Raw genomic sequence first — 20876 nt, 5'->3', positions numbered from 1 at the left:
ACTTACTTGAAGTATTGTCTACTGCTCTAAAGCAGACAGGCCCAATTTTGCCTTTGAAAGCCAACAAAAAAAAATGTTGACGCACTGGAGGAGGGAGCTCACTGATATATTTGGGGGCCTAGAGTGTGTGACATGAAGAAAGGCTGAGGAAATTGGGATTTAGCTAGGAGAAAGGGAAGGAAGGATCTCACTGCAGTCAACAAGGTACAAACAGGGGGGATCACAGAGCAGGCGGGTGCTTCTCAGAGGCACATGGCAGAAGGACAAGCAGCAACGGTCGCAAGTCACAGTGAGGGGAAGTCTGACTAGACGCAAGGCATAATGGTGGTATTCACTGTGACAGTATTTAAGGACAGGACTGAATGTCCAGAGGGGTTGTGCAATCTCTGTCTTTGGTGATACTCAAAACCCAACTGGACAAGGTGTGAAGCTGGCCCTGTTTAGAACAGGAGGCTAGGTCACAGGTTCTTTCCAATCCAAATATTTATACGATGCCAAAGGAAAAACAAAGTCGTCTGCACTTGCAACGTAGAGTCAATAGGTCCTGCAATGTGGACCTGTAATAAAGAGCTGCCTTCACACTGTGACATGAAACCGCCCCTCTGAGTAATTGAAACAACACCATAGCAGGTCCCAAAATGGAGGCACGGAAAATAATGGCTCTTACTAATTGGGAGCAAAATTTCTTTCACACAGCTTCCATTGTCTTCCTTCGGAATTGCATGCAAGCTCTCAATTTGTATTTTCATCCTAACTTTTTTTTTTTCCATTGCATAATTTAGAGTGTAATGTCTTCCAATAGGATGTGGCCAGGGCTCGGTGTTGGGCCCCCCGAGTGCTATTCCTGGCACTAAGATGGATCAATTGCACACTAATTATGTGAAGTTGCATCTGCAGCTCTTTCCACAACCTTCAGCATACACAGAGGAAGAGCCACATTTGCCTGAAGGAGCGGAAAGCTGTGTATACAAGCAAATATTTGCTCAGAGGTGCATCATCCTTTCTGTTCTGCAGCAAGGGGGACACATTTATTGTACATCGGGTGAGCCCGACATCAAGGTCGGCGAGGCTGGCTGGTAAGGCTATTGATGGAAAGTGCTATCGCAGCCCGTTTGATATTTAAGGTACCATAACCATCGTTGGCCACATGTGTGCTCGTTAATTAAGGTTTCTAACTACCAGATTGCTCAGGAAGAAGCAGCATGCTCCAGGGACTCCTGCTGTCACCGATGGCAGTCCCGGACATGGCAGCAGCCGCCCATGACAGGGCCTCTGAGCACGGAAAAAGCGAGGGTTTGCTGAACCTCGGCACACAGCTCGCAGGAAGATGGATTTCGCTATTATTTGCTCATTTTTCCCCACGAGGCCATGCCAGAAGTGCCGTTTCTACACGATCGCCCAGCGATTGCCATCCTTGGAAAGGCAATTGTGAAAGGAGTGTGCAGTCAGCCTAAATTTTCCAGTGTTTAATTAAACTCTGAGTGAGCTGATTAACTGAGTTACCATGTCATAGTGGGACTGCCTCTGTGGTGAATACCCTTTTGGGATAGACAGTTAAAAATTATGTAAATAAATCACTAAAAATAATGCATTTTTATGCCTGTTGCTGCTACGGTAATGCCTGTAATACTGTAATGGGGCTCATTCCCGCTCCTTTTTCCCAGTCACTCCAGAAATGGCCGAATAATGACCTTGAGGAGTGCAAATAGATGCACATGGGCAAGGGGAGTGGATGGGACATGAACAGCTACGTGTACCCAAGACCCCGCTTAATTTAACGGAGTTATCCCTGTATGCAAACGCTTGCCGGATTAGTGCCATAGCTCGGAGGGGCAGGGCAGGAAGAGTCCACATTATATTTAGCAGCCCTTAACCACGAGGGCGTGAGGCATGCGGGCAAAGGTAGCGCTCGGAGACAACCCGCAGCGCCTCTGGGCGTGCCGGGGAGCATCGGGCGGGCACGAAAGGTGGAAACGGGCCATTTTGTGGAAGGGCCATTTTGTGCAGAGCCCAAACACGGCCGGAGGGCAGCGGGCGGGGCGGGGGGGGGGGAGCCGTGCGGGGGCTCCTCTCCCTGAGGGGCGGCGGCCGTTGGGCGCCTCCTGTCAGGAGAGCGGCGGGAAGGCGTCACGTGACCGCGGGGCGGTGCGAAAAGGCGGGAAGGGGGGAGAGGGAAGGGGGAGAGGGAAGGGGGAGGGGCGCGTGAGGGGGCGTGGCCAGGCGCGCGCGCGCGCAGGGCGGGAGGGGGCGAGGGCATAAAGGGGGGCGTGGCCGAGCGCGAGGCTCTTCCGGGAGGCGGGGGCGCGTGACGCAGTTTCCGCTTCCGCCTGGGCGTGAGGGGGTGGCGGTGGTGCTGCGGGGCCGCCGCCTGCTGCCTCCGCTCCGCTCCGGCCTGCGCCGCGCCGCGCCCCGCCGGCAGGTACCGGGATGGGGGTGGGGGAGGGGGGCTCGGGGCAGCCCCCGGCTCTGACCCTTCGGGGCTTGGGCCCGGGATGAGGTGGGGCTGGTGGTGCCGGCAGGGCGGGCGGCGGCGCCGGCGGTGCCGGGCCCTGCCTCGGGCTGCGCGGCGGGGGGGGAGGGGGTCGGTCAGGGGCGGTGTGCTGGGGGGTGGCTGGTGTTTGGTTCGCGGTTCGTAAATGGGCGTGCGTGGTTCGTAAATAGCCCTTTATGTCAAACGTTTCTCCTTAAAGAAAGTCTCGGAGTCGGTATTCCGTTGCGAGAAGTGAATTTGCGCAGGTGTTGCTGTTTTTTTAAGGGGGTGACTCAATGGAAGAGCTAGTGCCCGGCAGTGTCGACCAGCACGTTTCCTGAAGAGGGAGTTACTCATCTGGCAGGTCTCCTCTGGGAGGGAGATCTTGTTGCGAGGTGGATGCCTCAGGAAACGGTGCTGACCTGGGGGTGTTTGTTCAGCCTTCTTGTCAGTAGGTGTAAGAAACAAGAGTTCTTCCTTCTCAGTCAAAACAAAAATGACGCGCCCTGAAGGCTCACTCCCCTAGACCAGTGAGTGATGCACAAATGAGTGTTAAATGTCAGTCCAATCCCATAAAGCACCTTAGATACTTTTGGACCTGAAGTTCATTCCAGCATGTCTTAGCAGTGCCAAGTCAAGAAGCCAAAGGTGCCAGCTGTATCCATGGAGTGAGGTTGTGTCCCAAAAAGCAGTTACCTGGAAAAAAAAAAACACTCTGTAACGGAGCAGAGAGGCGTGTGGCTTTGTCTGGCACTGGAACGTGACGCGCGGGTCTGATGTTGCTTTAAAAGCAGCGCGGTTGAGGAGGATGCGTGATGGTTAGGGTCAGTCTGTCTCATCCAACCAAAAATGCTGATAATTCCTGAGTAAATCGTGTTGATAGGAGGAGAGTGCAGGTGTTCCTTAAATAGCCTTGACAGCTCATTCAGGAAGCCTTCCAAAGAATTGATAACGGGAAGTTAAAGCTAGAAATAAACGAAGCGTGCTTCTGGAACCAAGGATTGTGTGATGTAAAGGGACTGCGTGGTTCTAAAGGAGGTTCAGAGGCAGCTGTGGAAGATCTGCTGCAGCTCCTGTGAGCCGCTGGACTGACATCTGCAAGGTGCCTGGGGCAGGGAGGTGCGGACAGGAGTCATCTGGGGCAGTTCTCAGCTGGCTTTCTCCCGCAGCCGGCAGGCGCGCAGCCCCCTGAGAAGCGATGTGTGTTTGCTGCTTTCAGGGCCGTCTGTGGGGTAGTGACCGTCAGAAGCCATCAGGTCGCGTCCTGGTGGGGAGGCAGCTGTGAAAGTGAGCAGGCTGTCACGGGTGGCAAACTGGACGGGGTTCCAGTTCCTTACGGCCGTGTGGTGTACGGGTCCCGGCAGCTGAGGGGGCCTCTTCTGGAGAATTGCTTTCCCTGACAGTCGGTGACTTAGAGCATGTGCCAGCACGCGTCGTCGTCGTTCTTGACTAAATCTGTTTTGGAAATCTGAAAACTAAAAATCCGCCTTCTGCCCTCTTCTGTCAAAGCAGACGTGGAAGAAGCAGGAATCACCGCATCTAGAGTAGCTGCTAACAGCTAACTGTTGTTTTTTCTCTTCAGTCTGTTCATGAATTACATGGTTTATCCCCCAAATAAACCCCGTAGGGCAGAGCAAAGAGTCGCACGGTACGCAAGTGCTTCAGAAGAGGCCTTAAAGATGGGAAAGGACAGCTATAAAATGCTGATTCTTAACGCCCGAAGGTAGAAGCTGCAGAAATTTGCATATTTCCGAAAACATTCAGAAGCTGTCAAAGATTTGGTCCCTTCCATTTTATCTGTGTCGGGTGCTTAGGCTTATGTGGGCAGCAGTCTCGTTGGGGATGGGGTTGTGCTGGAGGCGTTAGTCATGTTACGGTGACAAAAGAGCCTCGTCGCTGACGGAGCCGTGCCACCCAGTGGAAACGCAGCCGAGCCTGTTGCATCCAGGAGGCTTTTTTTTTTTTTTTTCCTGTGTTTGAAAGATGATCTTGGAGACGGGAACTAAATCTGTCACGGCGAGCCTTCGGAAAATGCCATGCAGTTGTAAAATTGGGAAAGCTTGGGAGAGATTTAGCAAGAGGAGGAAAAAGGGTTTTGGACAGCTCTGATGGGGGCCACTGGGGACCAGTGGTGGAGAAAAGCCAGGGAGGGCAAGAGCACGGGGAAAAAATGCTTCTGCATCCCTCGGCTTCAGTTGGGTTGGCTGCGAGCGGGGAGGATTTATAGCAGCAAAAACATCGCGGCGCCGTTCTGTTGTGGAAGCCGAAGGATTTAGTGTGCCACGCGGAGCACCGCGCTTCCAGGAGCGGGGTTTTCACAGACCTCTCTGAAAACTGCCGTGTATTTCGGTCGGTCCTGAATGCTGGCGGTGGAATTAGCCCGCTGGTGCTGCATTAGGGGCACTTCTCAACCTTTTTGCAGCCTAGAGCCCAACAGGCTCCCTTGTCTCGCCTGCTGGTGGTTAATTCCTCGGGGAGCTCCTGGGTGCCCCAGAGGCCTCGGGCTCTGGGCTGGAGACGTCTTCTCTGTATAGTTCCTGCGTAGGTGCAGTGGAAGTCCTCCTTGCCGTGCTTCGGTTCGCTCTCCAGGGTAAAGGATGAGAGAGATCCTGTGCCTTTTGCTTTTTTTTCTCCTCGCTGCCCGGAGACGTTGGTCATCTCGCTTCAGCTTCCCGCCTGTGGCCGTGTGTGCTCTCGGGGGTGCTGCTGGCAGGCTCTGTGCCTCTGGAAAGCAGAGGATGTTTGCAGGGGCGGCGGCCTTCAGAAACAAAGGAAATCCTCTTTCTCAGCACAGTGGACGCAAGCAGGACTTCAGCTTTAACGCTGCCAGTTGTGTAGTCCTTCCGCGCCCTGCCAAATTCCTTCGACTCCTCGAGCCCTCCTTCTGTTCGCTCCTTCTTCCCCACAGCCCCGGGAAAGAATAATTTGAAATGGAGTTCAGATGTGGCAGGATAGTGAGATAAAAATATCTGCTACAAGCCCTGGCGTTCTCTACGCACACCGGTGCTTGTGCAGTGCTCTTCCAGGAAAGCTTCAAGAGAAAATGCAAGTCCGTTTGGTAACCCCGCCAGCTCTGAAAATCTAGGCAACAAAATGTATCAGCATTTTTTTTTTTTCTGAAATCGTGAGCCCACGGGAGCTCTGAAGGGGACCAAGCTGGAGGTCCTCTACCCAACGGCGTCTGATTTCTCATCGCTCGTGAGCACGGGAATGCCTCGGGCAGTGCCGCAAATAAAACTGCTCTCTGTGAGGCTGGGATTGCAACCGGGAGCTGTGCAACCTGAACAGAGTATGGATTATGGATCGAAGTACAGATCGGCTTGTGTGGTGCCTGAAGGGGTCCGACAGGAGCAATTTCTTATTAAATGAAGGTGGCGGTACGCAGATTAAACAGATGTTTAAAAAATGTCCCCAGAGTAGGCCGGGCTGTCTGCAGAAGGATCCGTGACATGCTTGGCACGGGCCCCGTCATGCCAAATGTTGCCAACAAATGTTGCTCCAGCCTGCCTGCCAAAGGAGGAGAGCCACGCAGTCCCCTTACGGGCTGTGCTTAGCGGCAGGTTTGTTCCGAACAGTCGTGCAGCAGAATTGTTTCCTTAATTTTCATGGCCCAGAAATATTTTGGGATTAGCAGCTGATAAATATTGGGGACGGCTGGTGTTTTGTGGGCAGGCCTCTTTCTGCTGTAGCCATCCGCCACTTTGGCTTGATTTCCTACGGACTGTCACTTCTGTCACGGGACCTTCTTCTGAGCTACCCCCTAGGTCTGTTCCCTCTCCTCCTCCTCTCCCTGGCAGCACGTGCTCCGACTTTCTCTGTGGGCTATTTGCAGTCTCTTGTATGTTTTTCAGTTGGATTTACCCATCCCATCTCTCCTGCCTCAGAAAGGACGATTCTCTTGGCCCGTCCTGGTGCTGCTTTCCGTTAACCAGCTCTTTTGCATATGAATACGCGTACGCGCACAGCTTTGTAAAAAGTTATTTTTGTACTTGGCTCCAGATTAATGATTTTTCTGTATTTTGTGGGTTTTATCAAATAGCTTCGTGTCTAGGCAAATGGAGCTACAGCGCCACTGAAGAGCGAGGATCACTTTCTGTTCGTTCGCTAGTTCTTGTAATGAACCACGCACAACATTTTTAACACGAGTGGTGTCTGTTGAAGAGAAAGGGGCTTTTTCTGGTGGGTGCCTCAAGCAGCTGAGCTCGTGAAAGGGGCAGAACGCATCTTCCTGGCGATTTTCAGTTGGTTCCTCAACTCTAAACAAATGGCTGCTGATCTGAGCCGATTAAATACAAAGATACAGGTATTTGTACGGAAGGGAGGGAGCTATTGCTGTTGTAAGCCGGTGTTAGAGCCTTAACGAGCCTTTGTTTTCCTGCAGGCAGCCACTGGCTTCCACCAGGGCAGTGACTGGAAGTAAATGTGCATTTCTTAAAAGGTTTATCGAAGTTCCTAGGTATAACCTGGGGGTTTCACTGTTTCCACAGGGGTTTGGTTGCGTGGTATGATCATAAATAACTCGGGGAATGAGATGAACGGTGTCTTGTTGATAGGAAGGCATTCAAGAAAGTGAGGCTTAGGTAATAAAATGGCAGATGTAATTCAGCGTAGAGAAATGTGATATGATTCAGAGTAGATGGCTGTATTGTATTTATTCAAATATAAAACGACGGGCTGACCCTTACCGCTGAAGAATGAAGCAGTGCTGCAGAAGTCAGCGGAGCAGTGAACAAAAAGCAGATCAAGTGTTAAGAAGTATTAGAAAGGAAATAGAGGACAAACCCGAACATAATTATGGAGCTGTGTAAATCAGTGCTGCTCCCACACTTTGAATTCTGTGCGGTTCTTTCTTGTCATTCATCTCCAAGGATAAAAAAAGAATTGGAGAAACCTCAAAGAGAAGCAGTGAGAATAATCAAAGAGATGGAGTGGGTGCTGCACAAGGGGTCAGGGAAATGGACTACATCTCTTCCCGGAGAAGGAGCAACTGAAAGAAAATGGGGAGAAATGTACAGAGTAATGAGCAGCATGGGCAGGGTGGGTGAGAATAGACTTAACGCCTTCCGAAGATACAAGAATGAAGGAGCATCACCTGAAACTGGGAGGATCCGGCGTTAGGACAGAAAAGGGAGGCGCCCCTTTGTGTAACACACAGCAGCCAGATGGAGTTTCTCCTCCAAAGATGTTGCAAGTACAAGGAGAAAGCTAAACGGGTTTGTGGAAGCGATATTTTGAGTTTTATTCCATAGGAGCTGCCTGTAACTTAGGAAGTCTGAGCTTAGTAAGTCTGGGCTTAGAATAGCTGAAGAGTTAGGCCGTTGTGCCTGTTGTTGTTCTTCCCTTTTAGTTGCTGTTGAAGATGAAAAGCAATGTGGAGAAAATGGCCCCTTGTTCAGGCCACTGCTGTCCTAAGATTAGAATATTCTCTAGATTGTAAATAAATAAAAAATAAATAAATAGAGTTGTAGGGAAGACTAGTTACATGCACAAGATTTGCATTACATCATTTGAAATTTAGTGGGAATTTATAAACCCATTTGCCAGGGGCTGTCTGTACAGACCTCAACCCCTGAGATGGGCCAGTGTCGAAAGTCAGGTTTTCACCATCTTTAACCTGTGCACAAGAATTGTTTAGTCTTTTTTTATGGATTCAGCTAGGCAGGAGTAATTGTGAAGCCCTGGAACGGGCTGCCCGGGGAAGTGGCTGACTCACCACGCCAGGAGGTATTCAGAAGACGTGGCTGTGGCGCTTAGGGATTAGTGGTAGACTCAGCACCGCTAGGGTAACGGCTGGACATGATGATCTTGGAGGTCTTTTCCAACCTGAACAATCCTGTGAGTCTGTGTTTCGCCTCCTCCTCTTATGTTCCTTGTTCCACACCCTCCCCATAGACCTTCTGGTTGCAATTCCACCTGCTCTTGGTCATCCTTTTAAGATTTCTTCGCCTCTAGTCAGTACCTGTCAGTCGAACTGAACGTAACGTCGGGTTTGTGACGGCTGCCCTTTGCTATGGCTCATAAAGATCAGCAGTCAGTCAGTTTTCATCACGGTGAAGCGTTGGAAGGCTCGAGGTGAAGTCGGTGCCTTCGTGATAGCACACAACTCCTTGGTCTCTATTTTCGACACTTCTCAAGTGCCGAGAGGTTAGCAATCGGGCACGCAGTAACAACGCCTTCGCTGCCTCTGCGTTCAGCTGAGGCTGGCTCGCTGCAGGCAGTGGAAGTAAATAGACGCATCTACTATCTTTAGTGTGTCTCAAATCCATAGATAGCTCTTCTGCTTCTGAAAATAAGGTCTGAATGGGGGTGTCATCACGTTTAATTTTAGGGGCATTGACTTCACCTGCAGGCAGCCTGCCAGAGCTTCGGTGTCCCAGTTTAGAGAAGGCCAGGAACACGTCACAGGCATCGCTGGGTAGGCTGCCTGGTTGGTATTGTAGAATGAATGTATGGATTCGAGTATGTATGGATTCAGTATTTTTTTTTTCTTGGCATTGTGGCCCTTTCACTTTGTGTCGGTCCCATTTTGAGCTGAGACAGGCGGAGGCTGAAGTTTTGTTTTTTCATGAGACCTGTAGCTGGTGTCTGTGTGGACCCGAGTCACTGGGATAGAGCTGTTGCTGAGAAGCGCTGTCATTGGACATCTGTTACAGTTTGAATGAGACAAACGTGGAATTTCTTAGGAACTCTTGCTTCGTGTACTTTATTTTCAAGAAATTTCACTTTGTATTACCTTACTTTTCAGCAAAATGTCTGGAACTGATGATTTTTCGGTAAGTAATGTTTTCTCCTTCCTGAAGATCTGCCAGTTGTTATTTCATTCTAAAAGTTAAGACACTTCTCCGAGAAGGAGAGCTTACAGCTGAGCTTATTCTCCTGCTGTTGCAGTAATAGTGTTTTCCTCTTTAGCAGATGTAACGATCTGTGAATTTTATGCGCATAAATCTGCTGCGGGCCTTGTCTCCTCTGCTGTGGTCCTAACAAAGGAGCTGTATTTTAATGGTGTCGGAATAGCAATAATGGAAACTTAGGAAAGTCTTTTTGGGGTTTGTCCTAGAATTGCTTATTGCTGCGTGTGGCAGGTTGCCTTTTATGTGTGGTTCTAGAGCTGTGGCATGTCAGAATGCCCTTCTCCCTCAATGGCAGAAGCTGCGCAGAAGGGAACGTAGCCACCTCTGCAGCACCAAGTAGCTCTTTTCTCCCGCTTTGGCAACCCAAACACGTGTATAGTGGGTGAATGTGTGCAACTGACACGCCCGGTAGGCGCTTTGCACCCTCACTAATGCTTTATCTCTTAGTTGGCAGATGCTTTACCAGATCAGTCGCCTGCTAAAACCTCCAAAGTGAGCAGCACGAAGCCCGGCCAGCAGCCTGGTCAGCCGCCGCAGGGCTGGCCGGCATCGAACCCCTGGAACAACCCGAGCGCTCCCCCTGCGGGGCCAGCCGGACTGCCGCCAAACACGTCCGCTTCCAGCGTGCCATTCGGACCTCCGCCAACAGGAATGTATCCTTCAATGCCCCCTGGACCGCCTGCTCCATTTCCTCCTCCTCCTACCGGACCCTCTTGCCCTCCTCCTGGAGGTCCATATCCGCCCCCAACTGTGCCAGGTCCTGTCCCACCAGGGCAGTATCCTCCACCAAATATGCCCTTTCCAGAGCTTCCAAGACCTTACGGTGGTCCAACAGAGCCAGCTGCACCTCCGGCTCCTGTTGGGCCCTGGGGATCCATGCCCTCTGGAGCATGGGGACCAACAATGGGAGGGCAGTATCCTGCACCTAGCATGCCATATCCACCCCCAGGGCCATATTCTGCTCCTACCCAGACTCCAGGGGCTGCGCCAACAGTACCATGGGGTACGGTCCCGCCCGGAACATGGGGACCTTCACCGCCAGGTCCGTTTCCTCCACCCACAGGATCATACCCGGCTCCAGGACTGTATCCTACGCCCCCTAATCCTTTTCAAGTGCCATCTGGTCCTGCTGGTGCTCCGTCAATGCCTGGTGGTCCCCATGTGAGTGTTTAATTTTTTTTTTGGCTTGAATTACGTAAACCTGTAAACTTTTAAGCATGGAAATGCAGTAGCATAAGACCTATTAATGCAGGTAAGGACTTGGAGCATGCCTGTCTCCTCTATGTAGTCAGAGGTTTTCTTCTTAACAGCCAGTTTTCTTCTTAAACAGCCAGTTTTCTTCTTAAATGCTTAACTATATACTCCAGAATGGTCAAATTATATCAAGTTGCGGTGTGTCTAAGCATTATGCTGTAGTGGTCTTCCACTACTTGGAAAGCCTTCTCTAAAAGACAAAAAATTGAGGAGAAGGCTTGTAATAATTTTCGGAAATAGAAAATGTACTAGTCTGTGTTCTAGAGAGATCACTTCTAGGGCGCATAGCTAGGGAATAACAAATTGTAAAGATACATTCTTAGTTTAGAAACCAAATTATTGTAATTGTGGATTAACTGCTTTGTGAAAACCCTCTATTGACGATGACTTATTGTCTCTTGCAGCCTTACCGTTGAATACATTCTGGGCAACAAAGTACTGTAGCTTTCCACCTTCATCCACTACTTACAGAGATTTTTACAGTTTTTGTTTCAGTAACGTTTGGGGCTATGAAGAATACTTGCCTCTTGTATGTGCATTTGAGGTATGAAGGAGCAATTTGCATAAGTTTAACTTGCTCATACGCTAGCGTAACTGTTTGGTTTAACAAAATGAGTGTCAAAGAGCAGAAATAACAGTAAATGTGTGGTTCTTACTTTGGCAAATACTTCTTGGAAAAATGGGAGTTGCCAAGTAAGGATTATAAAGAATCAGGCCCAAGGACTTAAAAATTCCTAAATTTCCATGAACGCTTTAAGTCTTGTTGCCAGACTTGTGCTGGTTATTGAATGGATGGATAGTCATATCTTGGCAATTTTCAGGTTATTCTAAAATGTCAATAAAGAGTATTTCAAGATTTTTGTCAAGAAATCTGATTTTTGAACATGCTACAGTAATTCAAACTAAAGAGACAGAGCGTGTGAACTTGAAGGCTTTCTCAGCATTTTGTATATACTCAAAACAATTGCTCAGTCCGGGACTACGGGAGAGAAGATCCGCATTTGAAATACTTGGTCTGGCTTGTCAGCACACTGTTCATGTTCACAAACAGGCATTTATGTGCAAACGAAATAACCTGGATGTGCAGTTAACTTTGAATCAACCAATGTGAGTTTCGTGCATGCAAATGAGGACATCATCTTGCCAGTTCTCATTCTGTGGTGGTTAGAAGTTTGGCTTGGTCGAAGTAAAGAGAAATCGATTCCCACTTAGGTACTTCCCCGTTCCTGACCTGGGTTCTAGTCATTTAAAATTTGTCTGCCGGGCTGTGTAAACCCAGCAGATGTTTTCAGAGTCCCTGGACACTCAACTTGAGCTTAAAGGATCAAAAAACCAATCTGGCAATTCCCTTCCCGGCGGTTTTTGGCTTGGCATTTAGTTGTGTCAGCTACAAAGATCCTTTGTGCCATACTTATTGCCACAGCTGGGAACAAGCAGGTCTCCTGGGGGCTCCACCGAACGTGGTAATGGAGAAAAGTCCTCTGTTCTCAGCTCGGTGTCTGCATACCTCACTGAGTTAGCATAATCTGGGAGTAACTGAATGTCTAGAAGCCTGTGCACTGCTGTGTAGCTGCCCTTCCTCTCGAGGGGCGCTGCAGTAAGTTTTTATATTCTTGCCATATCCGTGCAAAGAGCATGCTGGGGGTTCACTGCAACGCGAGTGTAGCGTTACCGAGGCGCAGCCACGTGTCAGTGAGGAGCTCTGGAAATCTTCGTGGTACTTCATAGCCTAGATTTGACCATGGATGGTTTGTCTTCTCCCCAGCTGGGGAGATCCTAACTTAGCCTCTGTAGGTAGAATTAGGAACATATTTTGCTTAACATGGTAGCTCATTTAGGGAGTCTTTGTGTCGTGGAACTGTGAAAGCAAGTTAATTCTCTCCCCATACCTTGTCATGGCTTCCTGCATGCATAGGATGGACTTCTTAAAAACAAGTGGGGTGACCTGGTGGTGATGCTTGTTAGTTGTCTTAGCCTTTACGGCAAAGTTCTGCAATATTCTTTTGCAGAGGGAAGCAGTCAGCCGTGGCTGTTTTAAACTGTCATGAAAATTAATAGCAAAGGTACATGTACTTTTAAATTATTTTAGGAAGACACTACTGGAACTGAACCAAAACACTTAACATTTCAGCTTAAAACCTAGCGTCTGTAACCCTAGGAATCGGAACCAAAAGAGCAGCAAGTCTTTATTAACCTTAAATAAGCCCCCTTTGCCTCCCAAACAACAGACTTGGCTTTGATCTTGGCAAGACTGATTAAAAATAAACGCGGTAGAACACTGCCTACATTTGCTCAAGTGCTTTTTTTTTTTTTTTAATACCTCCAGCCTTAGATGATAAATCGATGTAGTGAAAAACAGTTACTCCAAACGAATGGGTCATGGTGGCAGCACTCCATTTTAAAATTGCACTGGTCACGTGTCTTTGCAGGGAATGGGAAGAGGTAGGAAAGGATTAAGCAAATGTAGCAAGTACTGACTTCTGGAAAGGGGATTTGTGAAAGTAACTAGACTTCTAGGTTCTTCCTGAGGTAGACAGGATTTATTACTGGAACATTTAGGCTAAAATTCAGTATATATGGGATGTTTTTCAATGTATATGCGTATTTCTTGAGGTCATGAAAACCGTTTCATAACCCCTTTGTTTTTGTGAGCAAAGTTCTTTGCATAGCAGTGAAAAGGGTATACCTGTTAATCTATTGTGTAAAAACTCCAGTTGTCACTATATACCGTGTAGTAACTTTATCACATGTTATGTCAAGTGTGAGCAACTTCTGGCCTGAAGCTTTTGCAATGGAATTTGTACATTTCTATGCATCACTTGAGTTAACTTGCTGAGAAGTTTGTTTTGACTTGTGCTTTGAGATCGACATACTGCATTTGTTTACAATATGAAATATAAGCAATCACATCTTTAAAGTATAGATTATCACCTGCTGCTGTATTTTCTTTAGATGAAACAAATATTGCTGTATGATAGTGAGAAGCTATAAATACAGGATTTGATATTTTTTTGAAAATGCTGTCACTTTTGTATAAGATTAGACATTAAACGTATTTTCAAGACTGTCGTGTTTACTGTTTTTCAATTACAGCTTTTGACATGCTTGTGTAGACTTTTGCCTTGAATGAATAGTAAAACCAGGACATCCTTGATTTGCAAAGACTGAATATAAAATCGGAATTATTTGACTTCTGTGTTTTTTCCTCTTCCTTTTGTGATTATTTTTTTTGCAGCCTGCTCGTAAAGTGCATTAAGTGTGGGTGTGAACATTGCTGTATTGTACCACGTAGGCCTCAGTTATTGCCAGCTCATAAACCCTCTTGGTAATGGGGGGAGAAACTGATCTTGCCTGTGCTAGAGGAGTGTTTCAACCCCCCCCAAAATTGCTGGTCAATGCCTATGCTTGATTGACCACGTGGATGTGGAAAGTATCCTGCAAACCAGTGTTTTCCTATGCTCATCAGGAGCTTAATGGGAAAGGGTGGATAAATGTCTGAGAAACTCTGAGGCTTGGCAGTGGTGTAACTGCGAAGTTTGGGCGTAACTGCACCCACATTCTTTGTAGTGGGCTGCAGAAGAGCTCACAAGCAGCTGGCCAGCACTTCTACCTTTGTTTGCGCCTTCAGCTGTTCAGGAAGGTAAAGATGGCAGCAGTGAAAAGGGGAAACAAACAAAAAAGCCTTAGCTTGAAGTGAATAAAGATTTGAGAACAAGTTGCTCTTGGACAATGTGCACCAAATAAGGTCCTAGGACCTGTTAATAGAACAGTACAGGGAGTGGGCCAGTGCTTTGTCCTAAGTGTTTAGCTGTGGGATTGTCCACTCTGGATGATTCTTCAAATGGAAATCCTCTTCCCCTGGTAGAGGTGATGATGTGAATATGCTGATCCAATTCTGTTAATCGCTTACTGCCCTGTGGACCCTGAAAGCTTTACTTGAATTCTGAGGGGGACATCTGGCAGGTGGTACTCAACCACATAACTCCTAGGGGCGTGTTTACATCTGCAGACACCCATGGTAACTTCTCAGAAGCGGTAAGGGTGTGCATCCACCATGTAGGATGTTCTTGTTCCCGTCTGCCCTGGTGAAGCAGAAGGGTGAGCTTTCTCCAGGCAAGTTCAGACCCATTTCTGTGCACAGGCGTTGATCGCTGACCAGCCTGTTTAAAAACCTCTGAACCACCAGCCTTGTGGGCAGCTCACAGGAAGGTTGTGCTTAGCCCCTGCACGGTAAGGGCTCTAACACAGGTTTTCCTTTTCATATGTATTTTCATAACTGGCTTTCTTATTAAGCACAATTCCGTACATTTCTTCAATTCTATATATTTCAGCCATTAGATTACTGTTACGTGTGATCTGACAAATGAAGAAGAGCAAGTTTCAACTTTATATGAGCTTTCAACTAGTATGTGCTGCAAGATTAGCTGATGCTATTAGATGAGTGTAGTTAATGCCTACCCTTGAGACATCTGGAGAAAACACAGGCGGGCTTGGATCCAGCACTGCCCCGTGGGTGGATGCAGGTATTTGTGGTGCTGAGAGGAGTGGGGAGCTCTGTGCTTGCTGTCTGGGCTCCACCCGAGAGTCACCGATACCTGGCTGCATGACAGAGGGTGCAGTACTGAAGCTCTTGGTCTGCAGCAGGATAATGGCTACATAGACAAGATATTTAAATATTTTCCTTTTTTTCTGAACCTACTTTTCCTAATCGCATTTTCAAGGTAGCTGTAATGGTAGAATCAACTATAACCCCCTCTGCTCTCATAATTCGGCAGAATTTGAGTTGATCAAAAAAATACTTGTGCATGTGCACATGCATCCATTAGGCTGATAACAGCAAGTTTTTCCTTCTTTGGTCGCTATTGTCAGGGGAATGTCTCAGATATGGGGGAAACAGAGCGTTAAAACCTGCATGCGTTTAGGCAATACGCTGATGGAAGAAGCAGGTACTTTGTCTCGAGAGATGCTGGCTAAATTGACCCAAGTCAATACAGAAGAATTCTGCAAAAGGGGTACAGAAATCTCCATATTTTAGTTTATGGCAAAGTTAGAAGTTATACCCAGGTAAGTGAAAAGGGACAGTCAGCGGAATAGCACAAACAGTTCTGTAGCATCTCTTTCGGAACAGCGCGCTCCCTGTTACATGAGAGATGTGAGAGAGAAAATAGAAATCCCTCTATTTCTGTCCCCTTTCCGACTTTCTCATGGCACTCAGCAGGGAAGTGCCGTGCTGAGGAGTCAGTTGACACACCTTTGGCTTTAATTTCAGGCCGTGGTTCTGTTGTCAGTGCAAGACTTTACCTGCTCTGGCAGACGAGTGTTCTTGTGGAGGAAAGTAGGGGAGAGAGGCTCGTAGCACTTAACCCTTAACTCTTGTGCCGAGCCGTGCCATCAACCGCCGCTTGTTTCTCCTGGCAGTAACGATGGCTTAAGGATGTCTTCCTACCTCTCTTCCCTCTGCCACCGCTGTGGTTTCCCTCAGGCCAGGTGACTGGTACAGGCCGGTGGGGATCCCACAAAGTGCTCTGCTGAATGGGGCAGAGCAGAAGGCTGGTGTAGGCAGCGAGCGATGTGCGTGTGACCGTGGCCTTGGACAGAGCCGCGTGAGGCCGAGTGTCGCTGGGAGCCAGCTCACCCAAAGAGGGCTGCAGCACACGTCCACCATCAGCGTTTCACTCCGTGTTCTGCCAAGGACTGGATTTCTCCGTTGAACTCGACAGGGAGCCTAGGAAGGATGAGCTATTGAAGGTGTGATCTCGGGGGGGGCATGGGTAGAAGTTGGGTGCCCTGCTGTGTCTTGTCCTGTTAGGACCTGTTTGCTAGTGACATACAGGCTGGAGCTGGGATCCTCGGTGGGAATTATTCACAGTTCAGGTTTAAGAGAAGATTCCTCCAGCTGGTGGAGAGCGCATCTTAAAGCAAGCACCAGGCACTATTGCACGGGTAAACGTGGGCACGAGTTTAAGCAAGAGGTTCAGACCAGCAATAAGGAGACGCTTTTTCACCATGAGGCCAGTCGAGCACCGGAGTGGATTGCCCAAAGGGGCTGCGCAGTCTCCATCCTTGGAGGTTTTCGAGGCCAGTCCAGATAAATCCCGGAGCAGTCTGGGCTCGCCTTGGAGCAGGGCCAGCTCTGAGTCTTGGGGCAGGGACCTGTCCATGTCCCTTCCCACCTGCATCCCCCTGCGACTCCCAAGAAATTCATGCTCTTCCGTGTCTGATTAAAAGCAAACATGGAATTTATCCTTGAATGCAACGGTAACCGATGACCGCAGATTTGGGTTTACTCTGGCTAATTCCCGCAGTGTGGTTCAGTGGTGGATTTATGGCTTCCCTGTAGGAATGCAGTATGTGCTAGTAAGGGGTGATCTGTCAGGATACTGCATTTTAGTAAGCTGTTAACAGGTAATGAGAAGTAAAACAGTGTTTTAAGATGCCTTTTCACAAGGATGTGCTTGATTTGCATTATGTGGAAAGCTTTATATAGTGCTTTGTACAATAGAAATTGTTCAGAGCGGTTTTGAATCCTCTACCTTCTAATTTGCCTGTATTTTCTCCGGTTGCAGGGCAGTGCCCTCCAGCGCAGTGAAAGTGGAATATCCTATTTTAAGTTTGCTTAGAAGTAGGAAGAGTTGACGCTTTGATATCCCAGTGCCCTGTTGTGCTGTGCCAAACTGAGGTTTGTTGGTGCCCCTGAAGGAAACTGTGTCAGCGTTGTTCATCTTGAAAGCTTTGTAATAGAGGCATCTCAGCAGCTTCCACTTTCTGCTTTTGTGTTTTTGTTTCAGCCTTGATGCTGTCCCCATTTTACTGCTTGGAAAGCTGAGTGCTGTCCCGTGGGCAATGCAGCACAACTCCATCGTCCTCATCTTCTCGATGCTCTCCTGTTGGTCTGCACCGCTTGGCAAAGGAAGGTGTTGCTAAAAAGGAGTGTCTGCGGGGTGACACCACGCAAAAAAACCTCTCTCTTCCTGCAGGCCTGTTCTAAATGGTTTGAATAAAAGCAAAATACACCGGGTGAAGGAGCTCATGGCTGGTTTTGGCTCTCTGAGTCCTGCTGGAAGCAGCAGAGGGCAGTGCTGCTGTTTGGGAGCCCTCCTGGGTCATCTGCGTGACAGGTCCTCCTGACACCAGGCTGTACCTGGTGTTTATTATTTTGACATTGAACGCACAATAACTTGATAAAAATGGGGAAAAAAATGCCACAGTTTAGTGAGTGACAGCAGCGCTTGGGAGTGACCTGGGAGTAAGCGTAGCTGCCGTGTTGGATTGTGTTGGGGCGGGTCCTGGGTTTAGCTGTGCCTTCACGTAGTGCCATTCTTTGGGCTGGGTTGCGAGATGGCATTGTAACTCTACATCTTTTCACAGACTCGTATTAAACTGCATTTGGTTTGATTTCTACAGGGAAAAGACATGCACTGTATGAAAGATTTAAACTTTAGCCATGTTTAGGGTAAGGTTTTACACGAGAATGAATTCCTGTGCTCAGAATCAAAAGAAGTGCAGTAAAACAGCAAAGGCTACTAACCTAGCAGTGCCTCTTACAAAGCTCTTCCCATCCCTTCTGATTTCATGAACCGAGGTAAAAGCCACAAATTGTTGTAATAAAGTTATTTTAAAGTAAACGCTTCAGCCTAGTTGGCATTGCACCTGCCTTTCTCAACACTTCCAGGGATGGGACATCCACCGCTTCTCCAGCCTCACCAAGCTCCTATATAAGGAAGAAATTATTTAACCTAAAACTACCTCCTCGTCCGATCACCACACCCCCTGACACAGAGCCCCTCCCCAGCTGTCCTGCAGCCCCTTTAGGCCCTGGCAGGCCGCTGTGAGGTTTCCCCGGAGCCTTCCCTTCTCCAGGCCGAACACCCCCAGCTCCCTCAGCCTGTCCCCACAGCAGAGGGGCTCCAGCCTCTGAGCATCCTCGGGGCCTCCTCTGGACTCGCTCCAACAGCCCCATGTCCTTGTGCTGGGGGCCCAGAGCCGGGCGCAGGGCTCCAGGTGGGGTCTCACGAGGGTAGAGCAGAGGGGGACAATCCCCTCCCTTGCCCTGCTGGCCCTGCTGCTTTCAATGCAGCCCAGCATTGACACAGTTGGCTTTCTGGGCTGCAATGCAAGTTTTTTGTCCACCAGCACCCCCAAGTCCTTCTCTGCAGGGAGAGGGGAAGCCCCCTGGGCCGGGCTAGCTGTGGGACCCAGAGCTGTGACCCCTTCAGCTGCCTCCTTGATCCTCTGTGGCTACACCCAAAGAGACAAGAGTCACGCCCCGGTTTTGGTGGCATTAGGTTTGGACTGACTGAACCCATCGCTACAGCCCAGCACTAGTCCTTTCCGCTGTTTAGGCTGGATTAGCTTTCTATGAGGCTGAATTAGCGGGCTGCACGTTTGAGTGAGCACAGGGCATGGCCAAGGAACGCATCAGGACCTCAAGTTTTTTGATGGCGGCAAGCCAGGGGGAGGGCTTTCTCCTGTGAACATCTGAATAGGCATTTGGGATCACTGTGGGGATTTCTCATCTGGTTACTCGCATTGTTAGGACAAAGAACCTTCCTTCAGAGGCCAGTGTGCTGCCTGTGATAGACGGCAAGAATGTTTGTTCATTATTTTGCTACATTAAAGGAACGAAGGGAGTTATTCAAACAGTGGCTGGAATGCTGAGACATCTCCCAGAGACAGGATATCTCAGGTGCATGGCGGAGAGAACATTGTGTAAATAATAGGTTGCTAAATCGGTAACGTACTCCCCTGTCTCAAGGACTGATATAACCGAATAAGGAAGAGAGAGAAGGATGGCTGTCTTCATCCGTGCGACCACCAGAGGGACAGAAGTGACTGGGACAGGAGGACCCCGTAGCAACAACTGAGGCAGCGGAACGCCGAAGAACTGAATGATAAAAAGGGACTGCAAGGGGGGTGGAAGTTGCGCGCTGCTTGGAGGAGCACGAGTTCCCCCCGGCCGCCCAGCGCTGTTTTGCTTGCTGATCGCTTACTCGATAAATTGATTGACTTAATTCAAATTCTTCCAACTGAGAGTAATTTATAACACTGCCCAGGAGGAGTTACTGTGAAGTTCAAAGCCGGGGAGTGGTTGATGACTTCTGTGGATCTCTATTGACATAAATTGCTACAGGACTCATTTAATGCTTGGAAAGCAACTTGGTACTCAGATTGACACCACGAGTTACTGGCGTTGGCACGTCAAGCACAAAGAGCTCCTCCTTTATTCATCTTCAGTAGCATAAAAGCTCCAAACCATGGCATGCTTTTGCTCACTTACAGCATCAATGTCAGAAGCTGCACGAAGCTCTCTGGGGGAGGAATTGCCATCCTCCTGGCATTGTTAGGGCAGGGGGAGACGTATGAGCCACCCTTTTGTGCCTGTGCTCTTGTTTTCTAGGGGAAGGCAGCCACAAAGGCAGGAGGTTTGCTTTGTGCTCTAGAGAATAAAAGGATAAGCTATGAGAATAAAAGCTACAGGACAAGAACAGTGAGCCCAGATGTGCTCACACATGCGAGGTTGGTGCTAGCCCTCTGCAAGGCCATGCTCCAAGCGAAGGACTAACATTTAAACTGGAAAAGTATAACGGGATGTCACCCCCAACCGTCTAATTAATTATGGAGCTAATCACCTAGGTCGTCGTGTGCTTCTCGTGTGTCCTCTCAGGTGCACAATGATTAATTAATGGTGTACTCACTGAAGGGCTGTTTAGGCAGGAAGGGAAGGTAGCGGGGGTTTTTCTCCACTACAGCCACACGTCACCATATGAAAGTTGCCCCTTCCATAACATCCTAGTCATGCTTTTGATGTCTTGCTCTCCGTGGGCGATCCTGCTATTCCCATCTGCTCAGGAGACTCCTGACCCGTGCAGCATCGCCTGGCCTTGGCTGGAGGTAGGAGACGAAGCTGCCATTCCGGCTGTCGCTGTGCCAAAATTCCCTTACACCCGCCTGGAGTCGGTCGGCTTGTCCCACCAAACCCTGGCCCGAAGCTCATGGTGAAGGCTCTCTGCTTGTGCCTTGCAAGAGTTCTTGGATGCTCTCATTAAGCAGTGCTCATTAAGCCCAAGCCCTGAGTGCTAATTAGCTGCTAATAAAGCCCAAATTTTTGTTATGAACTAATGGCTCGGGTTACTGTAATTACTCCCGTGCTGGCGTTCCTCTATTACTTTTATTTTTTGTTTGAGGGAGGGCGGCTGACATCCTTGTTCTCCCAAACCTCCTGCCCTTTTGCACAGAGCCTGTGGACACCAGCTCTTTGCCCAGCACCCTTTAAGTGCACCCTTGGAGCTTTTGCCTTCGTC

At 48.8% G+C, this 20876-nt stretch overlaps 1 protein-coding gene across 2 annotated transcripts; it reads left to right on the top strand.

Annotated features, from left to right (window-relative positions):
- The first annotated feature begins 2314 nt into the window (after positions 1-2314).
- MAPK1IP1L (mitogen-activated protein kinase 1 interacting protein 1 like) lies at positions 2315-13640 on the top strand. 2 transcript variants are annotated; one of them, XM_050710858.1, is made up of 4 exons: positions 2315-2415; positions 9216-9243; positions 9769-10482; positions 10980-13640. In XM_050710858.1, the coding sequence occupies exons 2-4, from the start codon at positions 9220-9222 to the stop codon at positions 10989-10991; spliced, it is 750 nt and encodes a 249-aa protein (XP_050566815.1). In that variant the 5' UTR covers positions 2315-2415; positions 9216-9219; the 3' UTR covers positions 10992-13640. The 2 variants fall into 2 exon arrangements, with proteins under 2 accessions (XP_050566815.1, XP_035407090.1); XM_035551197.2 differs by having other exon boundaries at positions 2315-2419.
- Positions 13641-20876: the final 7236 nt, after the last annotated feature.

This window comes from Cygnus atratus, chromosome 5 (genome assembly GCF_013377495.2).
Source record: "Cygnus atratus isolate AKBS03 ecotype Queensland, Australia chromosome 5, CAtr_DNAZoo_HiC_assembly, whole genome shotgun sequence".
NCBI lineage: Eukaryota > Metazoa > Chordata > Aves > Anseriformes > Anatidae > Cygnus > Cygnus atratus.
Note: the sequence above shows the minus strand (reverse complement) of the source record. Positions and strands in the feature narration are given on the sequence as shown.

What these genes read in the sequence shown, in the direction of transcription:
- MAPK1IP1L (XM_050710858.1), top strand. Translation starts at nt 9,220, where the DNA reads ATGTCTGGAACTGATGATTTTTCG. An exon ending in CTGGAACTGATGATTTTTCG is followed by an intron (nt 9,244 to 9,768) that starts GTAAGTAATGTT and finishes TTTATCTCTTAG; the next exon opens with TTGGCAGATGCTTTACCAGA.